At 33.8% G+C, this 24,272-nt stretch overlaps 4 protein-coding genes and 1 pseudogene across 7 annotated transcripts; 1 reads left to right on the top strand and 4 right to left on the bottom strand.

The window, feature by feature from the left end:
* Positions 1-113: 113 nt before the first annotated feature.
* Positions 114-5,211, bottom strand: LOC123913212 (disease resistance protein RUN1-like). 3 transcript variants are annotated; one of them, XM_045963845.1, is made up of 5 exons: positions 4,579-5,085; positions 2,674-3,503; positions 2,399-2,583; positions 1,902-2,174; positions 167-1,788 (listed from the first exon to the last, which is right to left on the bottom strand). In XM_045963845.1, the coding sequence occupies exons 1-5, from the start codon at positions 5,076-5,078 to the stop codon at positions 577-579; spliced, it is 3,000 nt and encodes a 999-aa protein (XP_045819801.1). In that variant the 5' UTR covers positions 5,079-5,085; the 3' UTR covers positions 167-576. The 3 variants fall into 3 exon arrangements, with proteins under 3 accessions (XP_045819800.1, XP_045819801.1, XP_045819802.1); XM_045963844.1 differs by having other exon boundaries at positions 114-1,788; positions 2,399-3,503; XM_045963846.1 differs by lacking the exon at positions 1,902-2,174 and having other exon boundaries at positions 193-1,788; positions 2,399-3,503; positions 4,579-5,211.
* Positions 5,212-6,142: 931 nt separating this feature from the next.
* On the bottom strand, positions 6,143-12,010 carry LOC123913213 (disease resistance protein Roq1-like). Of its 2 annotated transcripts, XR_006811599.1 has the most exons (5): positions 10,942-12,010; positions 9,080-10,184; positions 8,584-8,856; positions 7,237-8,494; positions 6,143-6,822 (listed from the first exon to the last, which is right to left on the bottom strand). XR_006811599.1 is itself a non-coding variant. In XM_045963847.1 (4 exons), exons 1-4 carry the CDS (start codon positions 11,436-11,438, stop codon positions 7,295-7,297), a joined length of 3,075 nt encoding a protein of 1,024 aa, XP_045819803.1. In that variant the 5' UTR covers positions 11,439-11,646; the 3' UTR covers positions 6,143-7,294. The 2 variants fall into 2 exon arrangements, 1 of the variants encoding a protein (XP_045819803.1); XM_045963847.1 differs by having other exon boundaries at positions 6,143-8,494; positions 10,942-11,646.
* A 1,279-nt stretch (positions 12,011-13,289) lies between these two features.
* LOC123913211 (nascent polypeptide-associated complex subunit beta-like) lies at positions 13,290-15,710 on the bottom strand. Its single transcript, XM_045963843.1, has 6 exons — positions 15,592-15,710; positions 14,732-14,799; positions 14,243-14,391; positions 14,098-14,154; positions 13,759-13,797; positions 13,290-13,683 (listed from the first exon to the last, which is right to left on the bottom strand). The coding sequence occupies exons 2-6, from the start codon at positions 14,797-14,799 to the stop codon at positions 13,517-13,519; spliced, it is 480 nt and encodes a 159-aa protein (XP_045819799.1). The 5' UTR covers positions 15,592-15,710; the 3' UTR covers positions 13,290-13,516.
* Positions 15,711-18,329: 2,619 nt separating this feature from the next.
* LOC123913210 lies at positions 18,330-20,137 on the top strand (annotated as a pseudogene).
* Positions 20,138-20,876: 739 nt separating this feature from the next.
* LOC123913209 (50S ribosomal protein L27, chloroplastic) lies at positions 20,877-23,698 on the bottom strand. The gene is made up of 3 exons (XM_045963841.1): positions 23,293-23,698; positions 21,349-21,450; positions 20,877-21,265 (listed from the first exon to the last, which is right to left on the bottom strand). Exons 1-3 carry the CDS (start codon positions 23,599-23,601, stop codon positions 21,086-21,088), a joined length of 591 nt encoding a protein of 196 aa, XP_045819797.1. The 5' UTR covers positions 23,602-23,698; the 3' UTR covers positions 20,877-21,085.
* Positions 23,699-24,272: the final 574 nt, after the last annotated feature.

Genomic DNA, 24,272 nt, shown 5'->3' with positions numbered 1-24,272 from the left:
TTTTGTCAAAGATAGTATCCCCTACAACCTCTGTAAAGTAATCAGCATATTTTATGACTGAAACACTTCATTTGATCATAAAGCAAATTTAAGAATTTTAACTACTTAAAGTATTATTAAAGTAAAGCTTAGTAAAGAGAAATATGATAGAGTGAACTCATTATTGTTTACTTAAGAAATGAAATCTGTTAAATCAAGCTACTTATACAGGCAGAAGTCCGCATCATACGCTAGCTAAACAAGCAAACACAGTAGCTAAAACTAAGGCAGTTTGTTTTTTGACCGAAAAACAAAGGCAGTTACAAGCTGTTACATTGGTGGGAATTAACAGAAAATCAAACTAACACTGTAACTTGCTGAACAAGTCACAACTCAAGCTTCTTCAAAGCTTTCAGTTTAGCATCTTAACAAGTATATAAGAGAGGAGCAACATAAATCACTTGAATTTTTTTTTTGGAATCATCTTAACAAAAATCACTTGAATTGAAATACATAATTTTGGAGAAGAGAGAGAGAGAGAGAGAGAGAGAGAGAGAGAGAAAGGCATCCAAAGATAAAGGTGGCACAGTAAGTCTTTCAAGCTTTAGTCTCCCTAGGGACGAGATCTGGTACTGCATCTCTTCTAGTGCCGGATTCTATCAGCACCTGCTTCATTAGGAGAAAGTAATCCTCTTGAAATTTCTGTTCAGTTGACAGAGGAAAATCAGGATTGCTAATTAAGCTGTAATCATCCTCTTTGTTATCTGAGTAGACATATATGAAAGACCCCTTTAGAATATTCTTAGTTGTCCAGTACTGATAGGCCACGGACCTAGTAGAATCACATGGCATGAGATGTTCCATTTCACATAAAATCTCCACATGATTCCACCCATTCTCTGAAAATACACCATCTGCTTTGCATTGTAGATCACAACAAAGCATTTGGTCCGTCGTTTTTTGTGTATAAAATATGTATATACATGAAGAAGTGAGGTGCTTAGTGCCATTGATGACTACAGTCAACTTGAAATCCAATACCATGTTGTCCAAATGCTTTTCAGGTTCTACATTACAAGATAGAGCTATAATGGGGAATTTTTTTCTGAACCAAAAACGCAATGATGATTTATTACAAATAAGCTTATCCCAACTCATTCTCCCAGATGAAGGATCGAACGCAAGGAATTCAGATTCGCACCGAGGACTACATATTTCTATTATATTGTTGGAGGTTATATAACGAGCAAACAAATTAAGGTAGGACTGTCCATAATCATTATAAACACATATAGCATTTGCAAACACTTTTGGACTCACATTTTCTTTATCTTCAGATGATTGAAATCCTCTACAACCATAAGATGTTATTATCTCAAATTTGGGCAATATGTAGCTTGGTAGCCGAATCATCCCTTGGCATCCCCTCAAGAACAAACGTTGAAGCCCAACCATATTTCCAATGGTAAAAGGCAATTGTTCTAAGGCAGTCTGGTCTAAATAGAGATCTTTTATATTCTCCATCACTCCTACTACTTCGGGAAAGCTCACAAGACATGAGCAACCCCTTAGATCTAAAGTCTCTAAAGATGGCAAGTTGATGGAAGGAACCAAACTTTCTAGTTGGGTGCACCCTTGAGCACTTAATAACACAAGTCTGTCAAGAAACCCAACTGAGTCATGGATTCTAATTAAACTAGTGCAATAATCAAGACACAGTGCCCCTAAATTTGGTAATCTAGATAAACTAGGTATTTCAGTTAGGAACTTGCAACCTTCAAAATCTAGAAAGTTTAACTTCTCAAAAACCTACACAAAGAAAAAAATAAAAGCCTCAAATTATTAGGTTTCAACTGGAAATTAACACTAGTTTAAAGCTAACAGAACATGTTCAACAAATATTTCGTTAAAAGAATACATGCCTTGAGTGATTCGAAACATCTAAGGCGACTTTCAGGAAGATTCAGTATTATAAGATTCTTGGCATTAAAACCGGATGGTAAAGAGGATGATTCATATCCACTCCAATCAAGAACTCTCAAACTATTTGGAAAAATTTGAGGACCTATGGAAAATTGTGCATTTCTAATTATAAGAATTCTCAAGTTCTTCATCTTCCCGAAGGCATTTCCACACCATTTCACTTTTCTGCCTTTGCGCAAGCAAGCAATTATGACTTCAATTGTATCAGTCCCCTTTCAATTCCAAATCACAATTCAAACACGAATTAAAGATTGAGAACTCGTCATCTATATATTTGGCCGAATACAGAAAATTCTAAATCATAATGTTATTTCATGCTAGTAGTAATAAATTTCAACAAACATTTGTACTGAGAATTGAAAACTAACAATCCTATAAACTAAATAATACATATTAATCAAAATGTAGCGAAGAGGGGATATTATAAATATCATACCTTGTTTTCTTCCAAAACATGAACAATGTCATCACTAAACCATAATCTACTGCGTCTTCCAGGCTCCAATGTTGATTCCTGCCTCACAATTTCTCTGCCCATGTCTTGAATCAAGTCATGCATTCTCACACGACCATTGACATCAATTTTCATGAGACACTTGTCAGTTAGCTCTTGTATGCCATCTTCCACATGAAAACCATGTAAGTATAGTATTTCTTTGACATAGCATATTTCATAAGAATTAAAGAAACAGGCTAGGTCTAAAAAAATACCCTTCTCATTTTCTTCCAAATCATCATAGCTAACTTTCAGAATTTCATGGATGTCTTTACGAATGACTCTTTCATATTTATCTAATGAGGATTTCCATACAGATAAACTTTTTCCAAACAATTGAGAACCTATCACCTCCAAAGCCAAGGGAAGACCGTGACAATAAGACACTGCATGTTTTGCAATATCTACATAACCTGGATCAAAAAAATTATTTTCAAATGCATGCCAACTAAATAAATCAAGAGCCTTTTCATCTTCTAGTTGTTTAACCTCATATAATTTCACAATTCCATGAGTAGCCAGCAAATGCTTGTCCCTTGTAGTGATTATGATCTTGCTGCCGAAGCCAAACCAATCATGTCCTCCTGCGAGTACCTGTAACTGCTTCTCTTTGTTAACATTATCAAGAATCAAAAGGACTTTCTTTCTTTGGAGCCTTCTTTTAATTATTGAAATTCCTTTGTGTACATCTCCCACTTTTATATCCTTTTCCCCGAGTATTTCAGAAAGTAGTGTTTCTTGGAGTTGTGCAAGATCATGATTAGTCGACCTCTCTCTTATGTCAGCCAGATAACACACACCTTCAAATTGATCTGCAATCAAGTTATGCACAGCACGAGCAGTTGTTGATTTTCCTATTCCACCGATTCCATAAATTCCTACCATGTTGACACTCTCATCAGATTCAAGTCCAAGGAGAGATGTTACTTCTAACACTCGAGACTCCAATCCAACTGGTTTGTTTGCAACATGCAAAGGAATGCGGTTGATCTTTATTGAGACCTCTTCAACTATCTTTTCAATAAATTTATATTCTGATTCAGACCTGCACATTACAGTAGCACATGCAAATTAAAACAGTCTGTGAATGTTCTTAGTCTATTCAGTTCAACTGTTAGAAGTCCCACATTGGCTAGAGATATGACAAAGATAGCCTTTATAAGTGTAGTGCAAACCTCAACTCTCAAGCTAGCTTTTGTGGTTGAGTATAGGCCTCTAAAATTCTAATATGGTATCAGAGCCTATCCTAGATCAATTTGTTGTTTGTTGTGGAGACCTCCCATATTTGGGGCACCCGTTGTTGTTGATTCCACGTTCCAACTTATTCAGTCCTGGACGTGAGGGGGTGTGTTAGAAGTCCCACATTGGCTAGAGATATGACAAAGATAGCCTTTATAAGTGTAGTGCAAACCTCAACTCTCAAGCTAGCTTTTGTGGTTGAGTATAGGCCTCTAAAATTCTAATATCAACCAAAACTAATCATATAACAGATTACTACTTCACAATATTTGCGTCAACTAGATCTATATGTTTACTAGTAAAGATCCCGTGCGAAATTGCAGGAATGTTGGCAAAAAAAACAGAAAATAGATGTTTGAAATTTGGTCATGTTCCACTAGCGAAAAACGTTTTTTTAGAATGAATATGTTAGGACAATCGATTGATCATAGATCTAGGACAATTGTGCCTACTTCTCTTATATATCAGACGAATAATTGAGAAAAATAAAACTAAATCAGATTCTTGCAATACTTAGGATGGCAGAGTTCAATGTAATGTCATACTACTACGATCGATTTTATAAGTTTACTCGTGAACCTCAACCAACCAGACGAATCAACAAAGCTCAATGGATATATGCTCTTACTCTGCTACACTGGAGCGGTTGCACACTTATAAGCTCTATAGCACCGACATATGTGATTATATTCTTAAATTATAATCGCAATAGACGTGTCAGTGCCAATATTTCATAGTTTTAAGTGAACATATGAGTCATACTCAACATAAGATAGATTTCATTAATTACCTCATGTGATGGAAAAGTAAGCCAAATAAAGGGGTAACTAAAAAAAACAAAAAAGAAATGCTTAAAAGGATAGTGTGAAGTGCATACATACCCCGGTTTGAAATGCCATCCAGACATATTAGCAGCTTGATGTAAAGCATCCCTCCATTTCTGCACCTTTTCCTTCTCATCTCCAAACCTCACCTCATGTTTTGCAAAAGCTTCAGCATAAGTATCAGTTATGTTTCTAATCTGGGATGGATTCACATCATAAAAAACCGGTAAAAACAACCTTCCTTGTGATTTACAGCACTCAAGGATGGTAACAAGTTCGGTCAAACAAAACGTTGAAGATGCATAGTTAGGGGAGATAATAGCAATGAAAATTCTTGATTCTTTGATTGCTTGAAGAAGAGTAGCTTTGATTTGTTCTCCTTTTTGAATTTCCTCGTCATCAATGAAAGTTTGTATACCTCTTTGATGCTGTAGAGAATTATAAAGATTGCCGGTGAAGTTGTTTCGAGTATCAGTGCCTCTAAAGCTGAGAAAAACATCATAAGTCCAATCACATGTGAACGAAGAAGACAAAGAAAGTAGTGTTGGTTGTTCCATGAAAGATCAGACCTTCTTTCTAAGTAGTGTTTGACTTAATAAAGAACTGAACAAGCTGCTGTGGGATGGCATTAAGGGAATTAGAGAAATGAAGAGGAAACTTCCATGTGAAAAATATTATTATTAGTTTGTGACTGTGAACTAACCAAGAACACCACTTACATAAGATGCCATATGCCACTGATCTCTTCTAGGGAGGATCATTTTAATTTATTAGAAATAAAATTGAGAACTTCTACATCGCCTCACACAAGAATAATATTGAGAAAAAATAAACTATTGCTATTATAAAATAACAATATTGTTTTTGAAAAATATGACAATATGAAATAAGGAAAATGTTATGTTTTATTAGATAGTGGACATAACAGACAAATATTGAAAGTATTGAATAAATTTGTTGTATGACGTTTGGTGGACAAAAAATTATTTTTGTGTTTTAACTTCTGCAGAAGATAGAAAGTTGTCCTGTGCTTTAGTGAGAAAATTGCTTTTTAGGCCCCCTTTATTTGCTTCTAGGCCCCCCATTCTGATTGAAATACCCTTTAAAAGGGATTCGGATTATAAAATACGAAATTATAGGATATTGGAACTTAGGTTCCGAAACTAATTAATACAAGAGACGAGTGGAAAACTGGGTTTTTAACTGCTTGTGCCCAATGAATAGCTCAACAAGAGCCAAAACCCCCCAGCCCAACAAAGCAACAAAAACGCGGCACAAAACCAAAAAACACAACTAAACCTTCTAAATACTAGGGATCAAAAAACAGAAACTAAAATCAGCAACAACCAGTAAACAAAAACTGAAACAGCACCAGTAAAACTACAAGAGGCCTCCCCCTAATAATCCTCGCCACCTCACCGTCCCAACAGCACACCGGCATAGAACCGAAAAAACCAACGGCAGTGAAAGAAAAACAGAGCAGCTTCAGCAAAACTGCAAAAATTCTATATAAAGTGACCATTTCGGACCGTAACTTCCGAATTGTGATAGTAAATGTTCATTTCGGAACCGAATATCCAAAATATGGCCAAAAATGGACATTTCAGAACCTAATTTCCGAAACCAGTATAACCTGTTAACAAACCATGAATTAGCTAGCACTACAAACTTCAAATTATAAGCAACAATAGTTGAAAACATTAATCTCATGGATGCATTAATTTATACTCAATACTGCTTCCACTGTCAATATCTATTACTTTGTTCATATTTATTCTTATTATTGTTGTTGTGTTTTCAATTTCTATCATGGATGCATTAATTTACACTCAACTGTTAGATGGTACGTAATGCATCAGCATTCCAACATTCCACTTTAAGTAGTTTTACACACATAAGTGAGACCATATATATATTAAGAATACAAATACCAAATTGATTGCTACCTCTAATATAATAATGGACATACAATAGACAAACTTAGGTGCTATCAGGTACATACACTTCGATAGATGAAAGAGCAGACTGAAGAGTTTTTAACTACTTAAAGTGTGTAAGAGGGGAGCATCGAAAATCACCTGAAATACATAATTTTGGAGAGAAAATTAAAGAAAGGACATCCAAAAATAAAGATGGAACAGTAAAACTTTTAAGCCTTAGTTTCCTCCTCAGCAGCAGTCTCAAAAGTCTTCCCTGCGACAAGATTTGGCACCGCATCATCTTCTTGCGCTTTGGTTCCATCAGCTCCTGTTTCTGATATTGCTCAGCTAGCTTTTTTCAGATTTTCTAAGTTATCTGGCCCTACATTTTTCACGTAAAAAATTATTAGAAAAGAACATAAAAATACTAAAGCTTTTATAAGATCCAACTGCCATACTACAAAATTGGGGGATGATGTTGGGGAGAATATCCTGGAACTCTTCAAAAGGGAAAAGGTTATTTACGTGAAATGCCAGCCTAGAGTGAAATCGGATCAAAATCAAATGGAATGCTAATGTTAAGTCTGACACTCGAAACGGGAAAAAAAAAAAAAGAAGCCATGTTACAGTCCACATTGTAACAAACTTTTGAACATTTCAATATATATGATAGTAAATGATACACATGAAGCCTACAATTTCTGAAGGACGCTAAAAGATGTTAGGAGTGCTCTATGATAGATGTTGAGGCTTTGTAAGGATGAGTTGAAATCTATATGAACATAATAATTCTTACCTCAACTGCCATCAGCAATTATTGTTCATTCAAATCTAGCAAAGATGTAGTTGAAGGCCTATACTCTTGTATGAATTCCCTGCATCTCTTTAGCTTTTTCAATTGCCAAATAAAGAGCTGTATATTTTTGTTTTCTTAAATCAGAAGGTAAAGCAAGATTGTCACATATGTCGAAATCACCCTCTTTGTATCCTGGGTAGACATATAGGAGAGACCACTTTAGAATTGTCTTAGTGGTCCAGTCCTGGTGGGTCGTGACCCTTTTAGAATCACAGGGCATGAGATGTTCCATCTCACATAAAATCTCCACCCGGTTCCACTCATACTCTGAAAATACACCCTCCACATTGCACTGTAGATCACAGCAAATCATATGTTCCGTCGCTTTTTGTGAATAAAATATGTATTCACATGAAGAAGTGAGTTGCGTAGTGCCATTGATGAGTACTTTCAACTTGAAATCCTTTCCAGATTTATTTCTTTTGGAGGCTACAAAAAACCATAGAGCTATCCTGGGGAATTTCTTTCGGAACAAAAAATGCATTGATGATATGTTCCTTCTAAGCTTACCCAGTTTTGTTCTCCCCTCTTTGTGGCTAAAAAAAGTGGTTTCTAATTGATCATTCACAAGATTTTTTCCCCGGTCATTCTCCAAAGGACTACATACTTCTATGACATCGTTGGAGCAATTATTACTAGAACTAGAATACACATTAAGAAAGGACTTCCCATATTCATTATAAACACACATGGCATTTGCAAATACTTTTGGATTCACTTTTTCTTCATTTTCAGATGATTGAGATCCCCTACAGCGATAAGTTGTTATTATCTCAACTTTAGGCAATATGTAGCTCGGTAGCTGAAAGCAATTCCTCAAGAACAAACGTTGGAGCCCAACAAGATTTCCAATTGTAGAAGGCAATTGTTTTATGCTAGTATGGTCTAAGTAAACATCTTTTATATTCTCCATCATTCCTACTACTTCTGGGAAGCTCTCAAGACGCGAGCAACCACTTAGGTCTAAAGTAACTAATGATGGCAAGTTGATGGAAGGAACCAAACTTTCTAGTTGGGTGCAATCTTGAGCACTTAATGAAACAAGTTTGTCAAGAAACCCAACTGAGTCATGGATTCTAATTAAACTACTGCAGTCATCAAGACATAATGACCCCAAATTTGGTACACTAGATAAACTAGGTACTTCAATTAGGAAATTGCAACCTTCAAAATTCAGAAAGCTCAATGTATGAAAGACCTATAATAAAATAGATGCATCAAATTGTTAGATTTCAACTAGAAATCTACATGTTCAAGATATGAATTTTTTAAAAAAAGAATACATGCCTTGACAGATTCGAAACATTCAAAGTGACTTTCAGGCAAATGCATTACTGCAAGATTCTTGGGATTAAACTCGGATGGTAAAGAGGGTGATTGATATCCACGCCAATCAAGCACTCTCAAACTATCTGGAAGAATTTGAGGACCTCTGGAAAATTGTGCATTTCTAATTATAAGAATTCTCAAGTTCTTCATCTGCCCAAAGGCATCTCCACACCAGTTCACTTTTCTGTCTTTATGCAAGTCGACGATTATAACTTCAATTCTATCAGTTCCCTTTCAATTCCAAACAAATTAAAGGTTCAGATTTTGTCATCTATATATTCCGTTGTATACAAAAATTTCTAAATCATAATGTCCTTTGATGCTAGTAGTAATAAATTTCATCAAACATTGGTAGTTGAGAATGTAAAACTAACAATCCTATAAACTAATAGAGATATTAATCAAAATGTATAAAAACAAAAGCAGCAAAGACGGGATATTATAAATATCATACCTTGTTTTCTTCCAAAACATGAACAATGTCATCACTAAACCATAATCTACTGCGTCTTCCAGGCTCCAAAGTTGATTCCTGCCTCACAATTTCTCTGCCCATGTCTTCAATCAGCTCATGCATTCTCACACAACCATTGGTATCAATTTTCATGAGAGATTTGTCAGTTAGCTCTTGTATGCCACCTTCCGCATGAAAACCATGGTAGTATAGTATTTCTTTGACATAGCCTATATCGTAAGAATTGAAGAAACAAGCAATATCTAGAAAAATACCCTTCACATCTTCTTCCAAATCATCATAGCTAACTTTCAGAATTTCATGGATGTCTTTACGAAGGACTCCTGCATATTTATCTAAAGAGGATTTCCATACATCTAAACTTTTTCCAAACAATTGAGAACCTGTCACTTCCAAAGCCAAGGGAAGACCATGACAATAAGATACTGCACGTTTTGCAACATCCAAATACGATGGATCAATATTTTTATTTTTAAATGCATGCCAACTAAATAAATCAAGAGCCTTTTCATCTTCTAGTTGTTTAACCTCATATACTTTCACAATTCCATGAGTAGCCAGCAAATGCTTGTCTTTTGTAGTGATTATGATCTTGCTGCCGGAGCCAAACCAATCATGTCCTCCTACAAGTGCCTGCAACTGTTTTTCTTTGTCAACATCATCAAGAATCAAAAGGACTTTCTTTCTTTTAAGACTCCTTTTAATTATTGAAATTCCTTTGTTAACATCACCCACTTTAATATACTTCTCCCCAAGTATTTCGGAAAGTAATGTTTCTTGGAGTTGTACAAGACCATGATGAATTTCCCTCTCTCTTATGTCAGCAAGAAAACACACACCTTCGAATTGATCAGCAATCAAGTTATGCACAGCACGAGCAGTTGTTGATTTGCCAATTCCGCCGATTCCATAAATGCCTACTATGTTGACTCTCTCATCGGACTCAAGTCCAAGGAGAGATGTCACTTCTAACATTCGAGACTCCAACCCAACTGGGTTGTTTGCAACATGCAAAGGAACGCGGTTGATCTTTATCGAGATCTCTTCAACTATCTTCCCAATAAACTTACTCTTTGATTCAAACCTGCACATTACCGAAGTACATGTAAGATTGAAACAGAGTCATTGAATGAGATTAATTTGCTCACTTCAAACCAAAATTACCACTTCTTCACTAGATTTCCTTCAACTAGATTTATATGTTTACATAGATGTGGTAAAAATAACGGAATAGATTTGTAAAATTCTGTCATGTGTCATTACAGAAATTTTTCTTAAAATGAATATGTTAGAACAACAAATACGATTATAAAGAAAATAGATAAATAAAGTACACACAAGAACATAATTGATTGATCACAGTTCATTTATTTGTGCGGAGTGGCTGCTACAGTTTTTCAATTATGCAATACTTAGGGTTACACTTACACAGTACAATATAATGTTTAATTATAGTATCATTCATTATTATTATAAGTGAACTGAAGATGAATCATACTCAATAGAAAAGAATACAAAGATTTTATTTACCTTATATGTTAGAAAACAAAATATCACAGAACCAAAAAAAGTAGGCAGGGATGGTGATAAGTACCCAGGTTTAAAATGCCGTCCAAACTCATTAGCAGCTTGACACATGATTATATTCAATTTTAATTTATTTTGTTAAATTTTTGTCGGTATCAACAGTGTCGTTTCCGGTGCATATATCAATGTTTCATAGCTTATAAGTGAATATGAATAATATTCAACATAATAGAATTGATAGACAGATTGCAATAACATACATCATGTGTTGGAAACAAAACATAAAAGGATGGTGTGAACAGTGAAGTACATACCCTGGTTTGAAATGCCATCCAGACATATTAGCAGCTTGATGTAAAGCATCCCTCCATTTCTGCACCTTTTCCTTCTCATCTCCAAACCTCGCCTCGTGTTTTGCAAAAGCTTCAGCATAAGTACCGGTTATGTTTCTAACATGGGATGGATTCACATCATAAAAAATCGGCAAAAACAACCTTCCCTGTAACTTTGAACACTCAAGGATGGTAACAAGTTCATTCAAACAGAAAGTTGAAGATGCATAGTTAGGGGACAAAATAGCAATGAAAATCCTAGACTCTTTAATGGCTTGAAGAAGAGTAGGTGTGATTTGTCCTCCTTTTTGAATTTCTTCATCATCAATGAAAGTTTGTATTCCTCTTTGATGCTGTAGATAATTGTAAAGTTTACCAGTGAAATTGTTTCTAGTATCAATGCCTCTAAAGCTGAGAAAAACATCATAAGTCCAATGACATGTGAAAGAAGACAAAGAAGGTAGTGTTGGTTGTTCCATGATACCTTATTTTCTTTTTCTGGTTAATTTTCTAAGTGATTGTTTTTCTTTCTCTTCTTAAAGAAGAACTGAACAAGCATTGAAGAGAGATTACAGAAAATGAAGAGGAAGCTTCCTTGTGGAAAATATCGTCCTGCAGCTTCATAAAAATTGATTCCGCGTCGATGTTATTCAAAGTCTGGAACCATAAAGCACTACATCTAACAAAAATGCACGTCAAAAAGTGCATATGCATAATGCATATGTATGTTACTAGTTGTTAAATTCATTTTATGACTTTGAACCATCCAAGAATGACACTCAGATGAAATGGCACGCACTCATCTCTTTTAGAGAGTATATTATTTTAATACTATCTTTTAAAATAAAGGGTACCAATATGTGAACCCTTTAACGGGGGTTCAAATACAAAGCAACTAAGAGTTTCAAAAGTTGAAAAGTTTCAAAAGTTGAAAAGTTTCAAACTTTGATGTCTGAATTGAAGGAAATTGCGGGGAATGAACTGTGAATTTGTGACTTCGATTTGGTTAGAAAAAGTGTTGTGATTTGCAACTATGGCTGAATTTTTTCTTCCACAAATGAAAAGAACGTTTGACTGTAATTTTTTATACAAGTTCCATTGTGGACTCCATGAAAGGATGAAAACTTTAGTTTTTACTCAAATAATAATAAATAATTTTTTACTCGGATAATAATTATTGAAGTGCGTAACATTGCTCTTGGTAGTACTCCCTCCGGTCCTATATATAAGGAACACTTTGAGAAAAACACACATACTAAGGAGATTTATTTTTTTATTAAAAATTCTAAAATGTTATTGTTATTCCAAAACTAACCTTGAGAATGTGTCTGTATAATTAATGCATAACTTCTCCAATTTTTCCTCATGTTTTCTAATATTTTCTCTCATTTTTCTTTATCTAAGGGGTTGGTAAATTACAAAGCATAAAAAGGAAAAAAAATCAAGCCCCTAGATTAGGTCAAGTGGTCAGAGGTTTTGGTAGTATGTTAGAGGTTCCGGGTTTTATCCTCAGCTTCTTTGTAAACAAAAAAAATAAAAGGAAAGAAAATCAACCCTATGATTAGAAAACATGAGAGAAAATTGGAGAGGATCCTAATCCGGCTCAATCAAATCCAACATTGCCACACAATTATTTTCATTTATTTGTATAGAACACTACAATTTTTAATAAACAAGAATAATATCGAAAAGAACAAAAAAAAGTTGTTGCAATTATAAAATAACAAGTAATATAATTTTTTATAAAAAATTAAAAATATGACAATTGATATGAGGATGTCAAATATATTTCTGAAAGCAAGCCATCTCTTGAAATAAAATGAGCATTGCAGAAAAGCACACACTGCTGAATATTTCTCCAATTGAGGGAGCAATAGATTGTAATTTTCTGAAAAGGCTTTAGATGTGGACATAGGGCACTATATTGATGGAATTAGAAGTTGGAGGCAAAGAAAAATGCAAATGGATTTTTTAAAATAAACCTGGCACAACTGGAATAGGTGTTTTAAGATATTATCAATCAACTAATGAACTTCAATGACAAGGGATTCTTGACCATAAAAATGGTCAATTGCTAAACTTCAGGTAAAATGGAGGGGAAATATTGAAAAACTTGAAGACGAATTTTAACACACACCTCTATTTGCAGTCACATCTGCAAGAGGGAGAGCAACCCTTCCAGCTATGACTGCAATGTCAGATGGTAATGCATTAGCATTCCAAGTTCCAACATAACCATGAAAAATCAACAAGAACCATAAAACTGTGATGGTGACTTTGTGAATTCCCGTGAACATTTTAGTTTTTACACACATAAATGCGACCATATATTAAGAATACAAATACCAAAATTGATTGCTACCTCCAATAATAATGGACATACAATAGACAAACTCAGGTGCTGTCAGGTACATACACTTCGTTAGATCAAAGAGCAGATTTAAGAGTTTTTAACTAATTGAAAGTATGTGAGAGGAGCATCGCAAAACACCTGAAACACATAATTTTGGAGAAGAAAAAAAAAGACATCCAAAAATAAAGACAACACAGTAAAACTTCAAGCCTTAATCTCTTCCTCAGCAGCAGTCTCAAAAGTCTCCCCTGGGACAAGATCTGGCACCGCATCATCATCATCTTCTTGCACTGCGGTTGCATCAGCTCCTGCAGGAGCCTGCTTCTGATATTGCTCAGCAAGCTTTTTCAGATTTTCCAAGTTATCTGGCCCTATAATTTTCCAAAAAAATAATTAGAAAAGAACACTAAAAATACTAAAGCTTTGATAAGATGCAAATAACATACCTAATTGGTGGATGATGTTAGGGAGAATATCCTGCAACTCTGCAAACAGGAAATAATTATTAAGCAAAATGTCAGTACAGAGTGAAATCAGATCAAACTCAAAACAGAACACTTATGTTAAGTCTTACACTTGATATGAGGAAAACAATGCCATGGTACAGTCAAAATTGTAACAAAAGTTTGAAATTTAAATGATAGTAAAAAATACACATAAGACAATTAAGCTCATGAAGCCTATTTTGAAGCACGTTAAAAGATTTTGGCAGTGGCATATGATAGATGTTGAGGTTTGGTGTAACACATTAGAGTAATTATATGAAGGAAAAAATATATTCTTACTCTTTGTTTGAGGAGTACCACTAACAACCCAGGTATTGGCAGCAATAGATGCTTGTACTGCAAACGATTCCATGTTTAACAAAGTTAGTCAGCTTAAAATTTTAAATTAAATATATACTCCAAAAGTAACATAAATTAAAACTACCTTTGGGGCTTAAAAACTGAATAACTACATCATCCTTGAAAATGTTGACTTCTTCAATTTGAGGGATAGCATTCACCCCTATTCTCTTCAAGGTGCTTTGAAGTCTTTTGTCATCTGTCGTAGCTGTCTTGTGAACAGCCTTCTTCTTTCTAAAATGGGGAGAAAACAAAACATCAACAAAGAAACAGCATAAAAAAAGCATTTTTCCTATCATAACAGACTGCAATAATACAGGCACCTTAAATAAATTAAAAAAAATATACATTAAAGAAAGTCAATTAGTTATGCCACAAAGTAATGGTTTAGCAAATTAAAAACTGAAGTTTACAAGATAAATGAATAGTGGCAGGGTGTTAGTTGCATTAATAACAGAATTTAAGTCATAAATGCCTACTAGTTGTACATCAATGGATAGTTGAACGTAGTATCAAATAATTTTAAGAACATAACTATGACATGAAAGAAAAAACATATTTCGCCAAAATATACCTTCTCACGGTACCCTTTCCACCGGTTCGAACAGAACCGGCCATCTTCATCAACTTTTCAACATTCATCTGTATAGAAGGGAAGAATAAAAAAAATAAGCATCACAACAGAACACTAATTGCCTACAACTCTGAAACGATGAATAAATGAATGGTAACAATTAAAGGTTTATCCTTCTTCGCATATTATAATTTACAAGTTAAACATACATTTTCGGAACTTTAAGTTTACACTCAATGGTAGTTCAACACAATCATATAAAGAAAAAATAAAGGTCAATCTGGAACTACAAATGTCAAGGAGCAAAACTCAAGTTGTATAATGCTTGTTTCATCGTGTTACATCATTCATATAGGTCTAGCCCTAAATTTAACCTAAACAGTATTAAGCATGTTAAACCCAAACACAACACACACATCAAAAAACAAGCATATAATAATATCCCTAAAACACAAATTCTAAACAAAATAACACCCAATAATTTCTAATTGGATTTTAGGTTATACCAAAATCCCCATTTTCAGCTTCTTTTAGTTTATTTTTTTTTAGTAAAAAAATCAACATATTTTATATCTCAGATTATTTTAACTACACAATAAATATTAAAAAATCCAAATCTAAGAATCAATTACGTATAATAATATCACTAATTGAAGCTGGTAATCAAAAATGAAATCTTTTCCCAAATCCAAAACAAAACGAGAAAAAACAAATCAGCAAAAAACTAATGAACCCTAAAATACAAAATTGAAACTGTAAAATTAATCTTAACTAGAGTTGAACCAAGATCAGCAACAATCAAATAACAAATTAGAAAAATTAAACACCGATTTGAAAGCTGCGAAGTGATAAAACGGTACCTTTGAGAAAATTGGAACAGACTGCGAAGTAGAAGACGAAGAACTAAACGGTGGAATGCGATAAGGAATCTCTTTTATACGTAAGAAGAACACTCTGTTAAAAACCCTATCAGTTTTTTTGTTTTTTGTTTTTATGTTTATATGGGCTCTTGGGCTTAGTATTATGACCCGTTAATTATAGCCCAATTACTAATAAGTTTAGGGATATGCTAATAACACGTGCTTTTTTGTTTATACACGTCCCTCTCACTGTTTTCTTTTGGAATAAACCATAATTTACTTATGATAATTTAGTCTTATTATCCTGATCAAGACAAACATCACTTGAAAAATCACATTGTTTCTAAGTTTCTAGATAAACTAAATAACTGCAAACTAAATAGCATGTAAGCGATCTGCGAATACGCTACTCGAGATAAGCAATCGCAAGACAAAAATTGAGTATTAGGGATGAAAAACATTATTGATGTTTAGCCTAATTCAAGACTGAATACTGAAAAATATATGTTGAGTCATTTCCTCCGTGCCACATTGAGCCACACAAATAGTATAATTTGACTACGTAATTCCTAAGTCGACTAAGTAGACCTCATAGAAAAATTATTCTTAAGAACTTCAAGCTCATAAAGCAGCAATGAGAGCAAAGACAAGGAATTGATGTGCCAATAATCAAAGAATGGGGCGAGGCAAATTTTCAGACAATGGTAAGCTCTTGAGAAGGAGTTGTGAAAGAGGCGGCTGCTAGAGAATAGGGAACTCTTGAAGATGAAGAATAATGGATGGCGGGGTAAACGGCATTCTGTTGTACTATTAGCACTAGTTGTACTAGAGTTGTTTAGTAACGCCTTTTGAAGAGAGTTTTAAATGAGTAAATTTAGTATAAACAATAGAGTGGAACATATCAACACCTCTAGCATCAAAATCAACCAAAGCATAAGAAACAGTTTGAATAGATTAAACATCACCACATGTAGTATGCCACCTCCATGAGTTAGCCACATTATTTAGAAGAATTTCTACTTGAACATCCCACTAAACCTCCATTCTTCATATCTTATTTAGAAGAAATAATTCTAAACCACAACCCCTTTTTAACCATAATCATCCTCCACCCCCGATTTACCTAACAAAGTACTATAAAACACAAAAATTAGTAGCCTCAACCCTCTTTCTTTCGATGAACACAAAATCTTAATTTACACAATAAACCTTGCATGCCTCTTCAGTCTTCACTTTCCCACAAAAAGATTTAAAAAAATATTCAATTTCAAAAAGAGTATTTGACAAAGCTTTTAAAAAGAAAATATACCATAACACAAACTAGACAACTTTGAGAACTACTTTGGAATTAATTTCTTTTTTTTTAATCATTGAGTTCATAGGGAACTGGGTTTGATAATTGAAAGAAATAATATAAAGTTCATCTATCCTAACAGCTTAAATTTTTGGGATAATCGGTTATCTGATATAGTATCAGAGTTTCTATAACTAAGTGATCTAGAGTTCGATCCCCACTCTCTCACTTTCTAATTAAAAAGTAAAATTTAAGCATATGGTAGGCGGACTTATGCATTATCCACGCTTCAAGCCCAAGTGGGGGTGAAAGAAATAATATAAAACAATTCATGTGACTCTATCCTAACAACTCAAGCTTTTGGGATAATCGATTATCTAACAATAATTCAGAACTCGGTCGCAAGGTAAATAAAGCACAACGAAAAATTATTTTTCCTAAAAATTGAACTCGGATTTTTTTTTAGAAAGATTCATGCTAAAGTGTGCTAATTAACCACTTAGCTAAATTATTATTTAGATTAATTTGTATTTTTTTTGACAAAAAATTAATTTGTATTTTAGTACTTAACTTCTTTCAAATTAAATTCATAAATTTTAGAGAATTAAAATTCATGAAAAAACATAACGGATAAAAGTTACCAATGGTTAGTTGGATTGGTGGTGATTAGCGCTGAACTTGGCAGGGAGGACCACGGTTCGATCCCCGCAACTGCAATCGGAAGGGGACTAAAACCACTTGTTGCCTGAACTGACCTCTAAACCAGATTAAATCGGTGGTAAAAGAAAAAAAAAACATATAAAAGTTGCTTTTTATTTAGAAAACATAGCTTGGTAGTATACATTATTCCAATTTTTTACGTATCAAAGAAAGAAAAAACGTCATGTTTTAGAAAAAGTACCCACACATAGAATAAAAGTAAATGAAAAAAAATGAGACTTTTTGTTTTATTCTTACAATGAAAATTTGAGATATTATGAGCCACCAACTCCACTGTCATCATCTACAAACCATAGAATAAGAGAGAGAAAGTATACAACTCAACTAACTATGTCAACTGCCATCAATCCTTCAACTCCTGCTCCATCACAAAGGTAATAATTACTAAAAGAATATTCACTTCACAACATCATTTTCTTTTGCATATATAGTTCTTATTTTTTGAGTTCTGAATCTATCTATTTCATATATGAAATTTCTTATGCTAACTTATTTTTTGCTCACTCTTTAACTGATTTAGAGTGATCAAAATTTGTATTTAATTTTGTTTTTGTTTATTTGATCTAAAGTTCTTTTTTATTTTACTATTTTTAACTGTTAACAAAATATCTCATTAGATTTTGTTGTCACCTTTTGACTTGATAGCTGTGTGTTGACTATGTTTGTCTATAATTATTGGTTATACAGTTTGATTATTTTGACAAATAAAAGACACAATAAGAGATTTCTGAGGTTGTTCAATTTTTGTTGTTGTTGACTTTATGAGATTATTTGTCGTTTTATAGATTGTATATATGGATCTTGTTTGAACTTTGAACCTATTTTAGAGATATTCTTGATTACAGATTCATTCTTCTTTCATTGCTACTTTACTCTCAGATCTATGTTAATGTATTTTCTTACCACTTCATAAGTTTGGTTATATAATTAGGGCCCGTTTGGCTTATTTTTCAACTTATGAAAATAGCTTATGCAAATAAATAAACTTTTGTGTTAACTCAAAAGTTTTTACCGACAAAAATTGTATCTTTATAACCTATTTCATCATAAACTACCTTGAAAAGCTTATTTATTTGCATAAGCTTAAAAATAAATCAGTCCAAACGGACCATTAGTCAACAAAGGAGTTTGGTTACATAATTGGAGGTTTTTTTTTTTTTTAGTTTTTGGCCCAGAGACCTTGGATGGAGTGTGCTCCTCTCAAGGTTTCAAGTCTGAATCCTTCCGGTGCCATTTTCTATGTTGAGTCGATTTAAATGGGCCAATGCCAAACCTGTTGCAACACAATAATGCCAAACTTGTTTATAATGTTAGTTGCCATGTTGTGCAGCTTTAATAAGAATTGAAATTAATGGCATCTAGTAGCATATACTGTATTAAACAATTTTGATTATGCATTATTACACTGCCTTTTCCCCCTTCATATTCTGTATCTGCTGCACAACCTTTTTCATAGATATGTTAACTAGCTCTAAATTTTTCAGTTATTTGACTTAAAGTTCTGTATTATCTCATTTCCTCAGATTATTAGGCAAAGTGGCTGTGGTAACTGGTGGAGCTTCCGGGATTGGAGAAAGCATTGTTCGCCTATTCCACACCCACGGTGCTAAAGTTTGTATAGCCGATGTCCAAGACGACCTTGGACAGAAGCTCTGTGATTCCTTAGGTGGTGATCCAGAAAATGTTTATTTTATCCATTGTGATGTTGCGGTAGAGACTGATGTTTCGGACGCAGTACACAGCACTGTCGGTAAATTTGGCACTCTAGACATCATGGTTAACAACGCCGGAATCTCTGGAGCACCTTGTCCTGATATCCGCAATGTAGACATGTCAGAATTCGACAAAGTATTTAACATAAACGTGAAGGGTGTTTTCCACGGAATGAAACATGCTGCTCACTTTCTGATCCCAAAGAAAAGTGGATCAATAATTTCTTTAGCAAGTGTAGCAACTACCTTAGGAGGATTAGGACCACATGCATACACAGGTTCCAAGCATGCTGTGTGGGGGATAACAAAGAATGTTGCAGCTGAATTGGGAAACTATGGAATAAGAGTGAATTGTGTGTCACCTTATTGTGTTGCAACAGGTTTGGCATTGGCCCATTTGCCTGAGGATGAGAGAACCGAGGATGCGATGGCTGGTTTTCGTTCGTTTGTCGGGAAAAACGCGAACTTGCAGGGTGTGGAATTGACCGCTGATGATGTTGCTAATGCTGTGCTTTTTCTTGCAAGTGATGATGCAAAGTATATAAGTGAGAGAATCTGATGGTTGATGGTGGATTCACTAGATCAAATCACTCACTCAGAGTTTTTAGATGATGATTAGTGGTTTTTAACTGGTCTTTTTTTTCTTCATTATAAAACTCAACTTTTGATTATTTTTTTAACTGGTTGTTAATTTACTTGAGCAGGGTTTAGAACATTGCAAACATGAAATATCTAATGGTAGATTCAAATAATAAATCCATTATAGCTTGTCTCTCAAGTGATTAAGAATGTTGTTGTAATGAAAGCACACAATAAACAATCTCAGCTATTGATTGAGTTTGGACGATTATAATTACAGCTTTACCAAATCAACTTTAAACAGTCTCTTCAATTGGACTGACATTACAAGATCGATAATTGTGTGGCGCAAACGCTGCCGGGAATTTGTTTCCAACTTGTGTATGAATAGAGTTATTGTGTGAAGTATTACACTTTTAAACTATGTTAGCATAAGAACAAACATATCAAATATTTATTCTCAGAATCAGATTGCTAAGGTGAAGGTAAAATTCTATTTGCAGTAGGCCAGTAGCAAGTTTTACCTTGTTTTGCATTTTGGAATTACAAACAATAAAAACACACTTTGTTGGAATGGAATGTTCATTAAGATATGCTATTATCTGTTCAAGTTATCATGAACGACCAATCTCAGAACTCTCACAAAATTTATTCTCGAAAGTGTATCATAATAGTCTTAAGTCTTATAATCCAATCACAAAAATTAATTTGTATGCTTATTAAGCTTAACAAAGTTCACAAATTGTTCAAGGCATATAAATTTCCTTCACAAAATGTTCAACTAAACTGTACAGTACCATAATATATGCCTTACATTTATAGTTTTGTTTTCCCTATTGTGCTCTAAAATATAACAGGTACAATCTTCTTTATAATAGTAAGACATGTCACATAGACAGAGGCCAAGTTGAAAAACTTATGCCAAACTAAATATCATCTTAGCTCTTACCATGTGAAGACGAAATGCGGAAATTATGTCATTTAAACAAGCAAAATATCATTTCATTTACTACACAAATACAAATTGAAAGTGAATGGCTATACGGTCTTGTAATAGGCAGTGTATGGTTCGACTTAGCTGCCCCGGAAACAAAGACAATATTACAATGCTAAAGGTTTTACAGATACACAAAAGCAAAACAACTGAAGATGGCTAGATTTTACATATTGGAGTGAATGAAGTATAGAATCAACAGTCTGCATTAGTTATTGCACCATCTTCAACGGAAGCGAGTATCAGCTGGGGTTGAATATCTCTCCATTCTTGCGCAGCTTTTTTGCGTTCACGCCTTGCCCTGAAGTACTCTATCTTCCTTGCTCTATAGCTATCAGGGTTCGCTGGCTGTACTTCTCGTGGGTAAACACTGATCTGTAATGTTACAAATTCAATAACTCGTCAACTTGTACTCTAGAATTACAGGCCACATACATCAAGCTGTGAAAGACTATTACCTTTTTCTTGTCAGGTCCAAATTTCTCAAATTTTACAACTCCATCGATCAGGGAGAAAATGGTATGGTCCTTACCAATCCCCACATTCTTTCCTGCATGAAACTTCAAGTTTTGCAAGGAAAAATTATTAGAACTGAAAAAGGAGTAGGTTGCATGATAAACAATATGACATCATTTGATAAATGCAACCAAACTCTATCCAGTAGAAAATAACTTGGGTTCTTACTGTTAGAAAACAGTTAATGGAATAAAGATTCTTCGGCATCTAAAATAAATGGTATGACAGAGGCATAGATTAACCATAGAATGTACCCATAACACCTTCATTATTTCGTAATATCTGTTATCACTCTCAGAGTCTTAACATAGAACAGCTATAAGAAAGTTTATCCAGTCAGCAAAGTTTGCAATTAAAGTTATGGAATAGTCAATAGCTAAAAGCTTTACCATTCTTAGTAACAATCAAAAGATTGAGTAACAATCCCATATTGTTAATTACACGATGCAGCTCAACTGTTCAAACGAGCTTATTCATTCTTTGTTCAATTTATATGGCTTTCTAGACCATATATAGGAAAGTGGATATTCTTTATTCATTCTTATTGACCTTGTATGTTGAGGAGACAATTCGGATAAAAAATTTCATAGAACACTTGCAGAAAAAAAAAATAATAATAAAAAAAAATATTTGCAGCCACTTTGAGTTTTTTCAAACAAACAGCTTCTCGTATGACTCGAGTTTGTTTATGCATCTCAACTTTTCAAAGTTCTCTCATTTAACATCTCAACATAACATCTACAAACTTAAAAAGACTTTGTTTTAATTGAGAAGTTCATGTAAACCAAGAGCTAATCCAAATCAAAGATATCAATACCAGATTGTGGTGTGTAGTGCCTACCCTGGCCTAAAACACACCAGTGGAATATAGCACACTGCGGTATGACTTCTATCCGAACTTCTTTATACATATTAAATCATTAAAAGTACTCTATATATAATGCTGAAAAATCAAAGTAATACTCAATATTCTTGAAATATTCATAAATAACAATGAAAATTCATGTCTCAAGCAAAAATTAAAAGTAAATACCAAAAATTTCAAGTAAACAAATAATTTTAAACATCTAAAGCTTAAAATAACTAAACATTAAAAATTTAAAATACACATTTTAAAAAATTGGCTAATTAAACAAGATTTTTCCCCTAAAAGCATTTGGCGGCTATAGTGGTTGCAAACAGCTACAATCTTGGCCGCTATAGCAAATCGCTCCACCACATACTTCCAGTAGAGGCCATTGCCACTTCTACTCCCCCATTATAGTGGCGCTATAGGCTATAGCCCAGTATTGATAAAACGAAACTGCCAAAGTTATGTCAAACTATTTTTCCTAGGCTGCAAAGTTGAAGGCAAACAGGCTATATAGCTACCTAATCAGAGAGCCTTAATCCACAACAATCCACAAACTCTTCAGGATAATTCTTGAAAAGAATTTACTTACCTCCAGACCGAAACTTCGGATTACCAAACCCCTTCCCATATGAATCAGAGGGTTAATTAAGACCAAAGTGAATGCACCTTCTATGTAAACCAATTTTAAGCTCACATTTTTTTTTCTTGGTTTACAATGTTGGCAATGAGGATTGAACTTACTACCAGATGCATACTACCCAAATCCCTCACTACCAGACCAAACCCGGTGGCTTATTTTAAGCTCACATTACATATCCAATGATAATTCATAATTTTGTTAGGTTATCTCACTCTTGTAACTACATCTTGGAATTATTGAATCAAATTAGACAACAACAACAACAACAAAAGAATATCATTTTTTCATCAATTCACCCTTTAATATCATTCCTAATGATAAAACAACAATAATTTCACATAATGATATAACAATTCATGATGATTAATTAACATAACACAATTATTTTCACACCTTAGTTCCACGCTGACGAACAATGATGGAACCAGGTTTAGCGACTTGGTCACCATAAACTTTAACTCCGAGACGTCTTCCGGCAGAGTCACGGCCATTTTTGGTACTTCCTGCTCCTTTCTTGTGAGCATTACGGATGATGAGTGCTGACCTTTGAATCCGAGGGAGAGATACTGATGGAGTCATACGAAGAGTAGAAGAACCTGATAAAAAGGGAGATGAAGATGAAGAATATGAAGAAGAAGAAGAAGAAGATATGGAAAGGGATTTGAATGCTGTTGCAATGTTGAAACCAATGGACACAGCCATGGTTACTGTTGAAGGCCACAAAGGAGTGTTTGGGAAGAGATGATGATATAAGGAGAAAGAGGAATAGGATAAGGGAAAAAGATAAATAAAATTTTGGAATATAAATAATAAAAAATAAATGGTGTAGTTTTCTAAAATTTCATTTTTAGTCTCTAATAATTTTTTTCACATTTTTTTGTCTTTGATAAATTTCCTATCACAATTTTTGATCCTGATTTTTATTCAAATCGTGCATATAATTCAAAAATTTAAATTTTTTATGTGGTCATTTTTTTTTTTTCGTTTTCACCACCAATTGAATTTAGTTCGGGGGTCAGTTCTGGCATATGTGTATCTTTTTTGCAAAAGTTTAAATTTTTTTAATAAAAGATGAATTAAATATGAATTTTTAGTTTTTTTTGCACATAAAAATTCATAAATAATTCATCTTATGTTAAAAAATTCTAAATTTTTATCGGAGATGTTCTTATAATATTATAAACATGGATACAAAAAATCATTCAAAAATATGAAAGTATACACGAGTTTAATTAAAAGTAGTGACCAAAAGTTGCGATAGAAAAAGAGTAAACTGTCAAATACCCTCCCTGACTTTTTAAAATTTCAGGAGGGTATTTGCCTATTTCCAAATTTCATGGGGTATTTGACGAATTTTAAAATTTCAGGGGGGT

Source organism: Trifolium pratense, linkage group LG3 (assembly GCF_020283565.1).
Source record: "Trifolium pratense cultivar HEN17-A07 linkage group LG3, ARS_RC_1.1, whole genome shotgun sequence".
Lineage (NCBI taxonomy): Eukaryota > Viridiplantae > Streptophyta > Magnoliopsida > Fabales > Fabaceae > Trifolium > Trifolium pratense.
Note: the sequence above shows the minus strand (reverse complement) of the source record. Positions and strands in the feature narration are given on the sequence as shown.